Raw genomic sequence first — 5935 nt, forward strand, 5'->3', positions numbered from 1 at the left:
GTTTTCAGTAGAGATGGGGTTTCACCATGTTAGCCAGGATGGTCTCGATCTCCTGACCTCATGATCTGCCTGCCTCAGCCTCCCAAAGTGCTGGGATTACAGGCGTGAGCCACCACGCCCGGCCAGCCCACAGAATTTAACTTGGGTTGCACCTGGACTGGATATCACCTAGTCTAGCTCTCTTGTGCCTTGCACAAAGCTATATAAACATACATTTTGGTTGAATGGCTTTTCCAGATGAGTCACAGAGGTCAGAGAAAGGTTAAGAGGCTCACTCAAGGTAGGTCATCCCTGCCCCTCCTGCCAGCCCCTGGCCTTGACTTTCCCAGGGCTTTGGTTACCTCACCTCGCAGAATCCCCCTCCCCAGAGTCTCGGAGATGGGGGCTGCTTTAATTAGCAAAAGGATCCTTTGATATAAGCGGAAATGGTATAGTGCAAATTCTGGAGGTGGAATGCCTGGGTTTGAGTCTTGGCTTCATTATCTACTAGCTAAGTAAGTGAGTAAACCATTTAACCTTTCTGGGCCTCAGTTTTCCCCATCTTTAACACAGAAATAATAATAATATCTTTCTCATGAAGCTGTTGTGAGGAATGCGGTAAATGAGTCGTAAATGAGCTCCAAAATCTAAAGCATTTAGAACAGTACGTAGTGCACGGTAAGTACCATTACTCTTCTCATCTCTATTTCACATCTGCACAAACTGAACTCAGGGAGGATCAGTAACCTGCCCAAGGCTAGTAAGTGGCAGAACACGACCTGACTCCCAAGCTTGCCCTACTGCCTCCATTCTATTGCTTCCCTTGAAACCTCCCAGGATCAAAGTGGTGCTCCCAGCACCTGCCCCCACTGCCTCATGTACCTGTGAGTTTCCACTTCCAGCCAAAAGCTGGATCATCTGCTGCATGAGCTGCTGCTGGGCACTGGAAGCCCCTGTTGGAGAAGATGTGGCTGGTGTGGCTGGCGAGGAAGTGGGGGCCTCGGGCGTAGACCCAGCATTGCTGCCTGCTGAGGGTGCTGGGATCCGGGACATCCCAAAGGAGCCAAGGCTGTAGGCAAGAGAGACCAAGAGGTAGGAGATGGCATCCAAGAAAGTGATGAGAATGTTAAGATCCAGAAGGAAAAGCAGTTGGAAGAAACAGGAAAACAGACCCTCAGAGACACAAGGATGCTGAGAGTGGCAGAGAGAAGAGTTGAAGGGGAGAAGTTGCCAGAACCTTGCTGCCCTCCTGCCGCCCTACCCTCACCTGGGTACCAGCCCAGGGGCCTCGGTCTGCAAGGTCTGTAGTCCCTGCTGGATCTGCAGCAACGCCTGCATGGCTCGGGGATTGGTAAGGATGGAGAGTGACTCTGGGTTCTGCATCTGGTGGGAAATAAGCAGAGAAAGGCATCAAGAGGTGGCAGGAAATAGGAGACAACCTCAACTAGGAGTCCAGAGTCAAGCTCTGCCCCAACTTCATTTCCACCCATTGGGCTTCAGGGACTACCCCTTGCCCTCAACCTCCACCCATCTAGATTCCTCACTCACCTGCTGCAGGAAGACTGGGAGCTGCAGGCGGAGCTGCTCCTGCAGTTGGGGGTTCCCCGCGAAGAGCGGCACATTCACCATCATCTGCCAGGGTGAAGGTAGCAGGGGGAAACCTGGACCTTTTCACCCTACGAATTTCCCCACAGTCTCAGACTCCCTCGGCACCCCCTACACTGCAGGAAATCTGGCCAGCTTCTCCAGGGGTCTCAAAGAATCCTGAAGGCCTAAGTGGGACAGTGAGAGCAAATGGAACTATGCTCTGGGCAACGAAGAGTAGGAGGAGTCAGGCTGCTCAGCCCTGGGTCTGATGATGATGAGGACAGCTAACATTTCCAGGTACACAGAGCTTACTCTGTTACACGCCGTGTTCTAAGCACTTAATGTGTATTAACTCATTTAATCCTCACAACTATAGGAGGGAGGAACTATTCTTATTATCATCTTACAGATGAAGAAACTGGGAGGCTAAATAACTTGCTCAGCTCACACAGCTGGGAAGTAGCAGTGCTTGGGATGCAAACCCAGGCAGTCTGGCTCCACAGTGTTTTGACCACAAGAAACTGCCCCCAGCCAAGAGAAACTCTCTCCCCAACAACACTCTCCTCATGCTGGTTTGATACCTGAGCAGCAAAGTCGGGGTTCTGGGCAAGCGTCTGCATCATGCTGCGCATGTAGGGTGCTGAGATTACATTCTGCATCAGCTGGGGGTTTTCAGAGATCTGCTGGAGGAGGGCTTGCATTTCTGGGCTATTGAACATCCCTAGGACAAGGGGGAAAAAAAGAAAACAGGAGAGAAAGGGTCCAGATGGAAACCAAAGGCCTCACTTCAATCTACCTTACTTCAGACACCGAATGACTACAAAACTCAGAAAAGCAATGGTCCAGTGGGCACCCTAGGATTGGGGCATGAGTCCAAGTTTCTACCAAGTCCAAGGTCATCTTGCCCTGCTTTGGCCTGGCCCCTTTTCCATTTACTTGATAAGGGCAAGCCAGCTAGGAACTGGGTCTGATTTATGCCCCTCTGGACTGTTCCTGCCATAAGCTCAAATTATGTCCGATTTGGAAAGAAATGATTAAATATCATCTAGATCAAACGTCTTAGCAGCAGAGACCCTTTCCTCACACCAAATCTCACTCAGAAACCAAGTTTGTTAATAGTCTGGCTGGAGCTGGGGCAGGAGGGCTGCAGCCTCTCCCATTCGGTCCTTCCTCATCCTGGAGATGAAGACCCAGGATGCAAGAGCACAATTTTAAAATCATGGATGAAGGCCGGGTGTGGTGGCTCACGCCTGTAATCCCAGCACTTTGGGAGGCCGAGGCGGGCGGGTCATGAGGTCAGGAGATGGAGACCATCCTGGCTAACATGGTGAAACCTTGTCTCTACTAAAAATACAAAAAATTAGCCGGGCGTAGTGGCACATGCCTGTAGTCCCCAGCTGTTTGGGAGGGTGAGGCAGGAGCACCACTTGAACCTGGGAGGCAGAGCTTGCAGTGAGCTGAGAAAGCACCACTGCATTCCAGCCTGGGTGACAGAGCGAGACTCCACCTCAAAAAAACAAAAAAAATAATAATAAAATAATGGATCAAGTTCCAGTCCTTATTTTACAAATAAGGAAACTAAAACACACAGAGGGAAGGAACATTCCCAATCAAGATATCCCCCAGAGTGCAGAGAAATTAGGTCATCTGCTGAAGACATCCCCTAGGCCATGTGTACAGTCATAGTCCAGATAAATGGAGCATCCTCTAGGGTTGCGCAGTGCATAAGCTGTTCTTCTGTACATGGCAAGCCCTGCACATCCCTTTCCCTCAGCCTCACATCTGCCTCTCCTCTCCAGCCCCCTCTCCCCACAGCAGTCTGATCCTTTTACACTGGATAATACCAGAGGTGCTCATGGAGCTTAGGAAGTGGGGCCTGGTTTACTCATGAGCCATTACTTAGGTCACTCCCAGGGATATCAGGACATGGCCAGAACCAGCCCTCACCCGGCCACTGTCCCAGACGGCAGAGCCCCCTCTGTGGCCTTGATAGTCTCACCTCTGTCTTCAAAATCCTGGAGCAGTATGAAACCCATTCAGTCCTGGGGCAGAGGGGCTGCCCTGGTGACCCCACTAAGCTCCTTCCATCCTAGGACATACCTGACCCCAGGCTAGCCGCATTGATCCCAAAGGGGTTCGAGACTGTCGGGTGCACCTGGCTGGTCCCCGATCCTCCGGTGCCCTCCCCACCGGACCCGGGGGCCTGGGAGGTGGGGGGCGAGGGGCTCCAGGGGTTAGGGAGGGGCTCTCGATTCTCAGTCCGCAGAGGCTGGGAGGATGAGCTGTCGGAGTTCCCGGCCAGGGAAGAGAAGGGATTGTTGCCAAACTGGGAGGAGGGAAAGGTTTTGGGTTAAGGACTGAAACAAATCAGGGACAAGGGCTAGGCCCATTCTCTCCTCTTGCTTAATAGCCTCCCCTTCCCCAGAAAAGGGAGAGAGATCCAAGACCTTGGAGGTCCTCAGTTCAGTTCTTTGCCCCACAATGGATAGCTCCTTCCTTGCTCTACAGGGTGGGAGCTAGCTGATGCTAGTGACTACATAACTGAACCTCTCAGATAATTGAAAATTTCCCATTCCCCATTGTGGCTTTCAATATTTGGTCTCTAAACATCTCCTATGTAACCCACTGCACTTTACACATACTTTTCCCATTATGTAGCCAAATACTTGTGTTCCTGTACCTCAAGGGGCAGAGACAATGTCAGATTTGCTTGTGCACCCCCAGCCCCGACACAAGTAGGTGCTCAATAAGTAACTACTGGCTTAATGGGAGTGGGCTGTCAAATCTGGCTCTCTACCTGAACCCCGACCTTCCCTTTCCCCAGCCTCCTTGGACTAATCCTAATTCCCCAGAACCCCTCTGTCCACCCCAGCACACCACAGTGGCGGCCCCTAGCAGAACACACCTCCGGCAAAATATGCCCTCTCTAGATTTTCCCCTCCCGCTCCAAAACCTACCTCTACACACTGGCTGCTTCAGCCGAACAAGCCTCAGTTTACTTCTGATCCACCTCACCCTACCAGGCTTCTCACTGTGCTCCCCAGGATATCTCAGGTCCATACCCCATGGGAAGGTATGCTGCCAAAAGGCAACACCGGAACCTCCTCCCCTCCAGCACCTAGCACAGAGCTCTGACTGAGGGAGACCCAGACTCAGTTTTCCCTAGTCAGCCTTTCTCATGGTCTAAATGCTCAGTAGCTCCCTCTCCTGAGTTCCTAGGTGGTCCTACCTCAGCTCCTCCCCACCACAGGGTTTCATATTGAGCTGCTTTTCCTGTTTATTCAAACTGGGTCATGGGGACTGGGGCTGACCAAGGATTCTCCTACTCTTGAGCTGTTCCCCTCACCTCACCGGATGCCTGTTCAGATAACAGAGCTCACAGGCCAGGGTTCACACACCATGGTTTCAGCCTCTGTCCCTGTTTCAGATTTCCTGTTCTGATACTTGCCTAGCACCTTACCCCACCCCACCTTGTTCTGGGCTCTGCTTTATTCTTCCTGGTACACTCTAAGGACGAAATCTCTTTTCCTGAACTACCCACAGTGATAACAACCGTCATTTATTGAGCACCTACTATGTGCCTGACACATTTATTCTAATGCCTATAAAACTCCTCTAAAACAACGGTTCTCAAAGCGTGGTCCTGGGACCCCTGCAAGCGTTAAAACTGTTTTCATAATTCTGAGACATGAATTTGCCTTTTTCACTCTTATTCTCTCATGAGGATACAGTGGAGTTTTCCAAAGTCTACAAGACATGTGACATTGCAAACTGAATGCAGATCTGAGACCCAGCTGTCTTGTAGTAAGCCAGACATCAAAGAGAACTGCAAAAATGTAAAACAAGGCCACACTTTCCTCTAAAGTTTTGTTTTGGAAAATAAAGTTATTTTTCAAAATACGGGTATTTATGTTAACTTGTAATAAATTTTTTTTTTTTTTGGAGACTGAGTCTCGCTCTGTAGCCCAGGCTGGAGTGCAATGGCACGATCTCGGCTCACTGCAACCTCTGCCTCCAGGGTTCAAGTGATTCTCCTGCCTCAGCCTCCTGAGAAGCTGGGACAATGGGCACCCACCACCACGCCTGGCTAAGTTTTGTATTTTTAGTAGAGATGGGGTTTCGCCATGTTGGCCAGCCTGGTCTCAAACTTTTGACCTCAGGTGATGCACCTGCCTCAGCCTCCCAAAATGCTGGGATTACAGGCATGAGCCACTGTGCCCCACCAACTTGTAATAAATTGTCATTTTTAAATGAATTAAATATTTTTAAAGTTTCTCAGTTTTAGGCCGGGCACGGTGGCTCACGCCTGTAATCCCAGCACTTTGGGAGGCTGAGGTGGGTGGATCACCTGAGGTCAGAAGTTCAAGAC

The 5935-nt window shown here is 50.6% G+C and overlaps 1 protein-coding gene across 1 annotated transcript in view; it reads right to left on the bottom strand.

The window, feature by feature from the left end:
* Positions 1-5935, bottom strand: part of UBQLN4 (ubiquilin 4) — a 30840-nt gene that overhangs the window by 16105 nt on the left and 8800 nt on the right. Inside the window, exons 6-10 of the mRNA XM_011928507.1 lie at positions 3667-3892; positions 2148-2287; positions 1528-1611; positions 1247-1362; positions 840-1048 (exon numbers count right to left, since the gene is read on the bottom strand). Coding sequence (XP_011783897.1) covers positions 840-1048; positions 1247-1362; positions 1528-1611; positions 2148-2287; positions 3667-3892 — 775 coding nt within the window. The remainder of the gene's footprint in view (positions 1-839; positions 1049-1246; positions 1363-1527; positions 1612-2147; positions 2288-3666; positions 3893-5935) is intronic.

This window comes from Colobus angolensis, unplaced genomic scaffold (genome assembly GCF_000951035.1).
Source record: "Colobus angolensis palliatus isolate OR3802 unplaced genomic scaffold, Cang.pa_1.0 Scaffold77, whole genome shotgun sequence".
Taxonomy (NCBI): Eukaryota; Metazoa; Chordata; class Mammalia; order Primates; family Cercopithecidae; genus Colobus; species Colobus angolensis.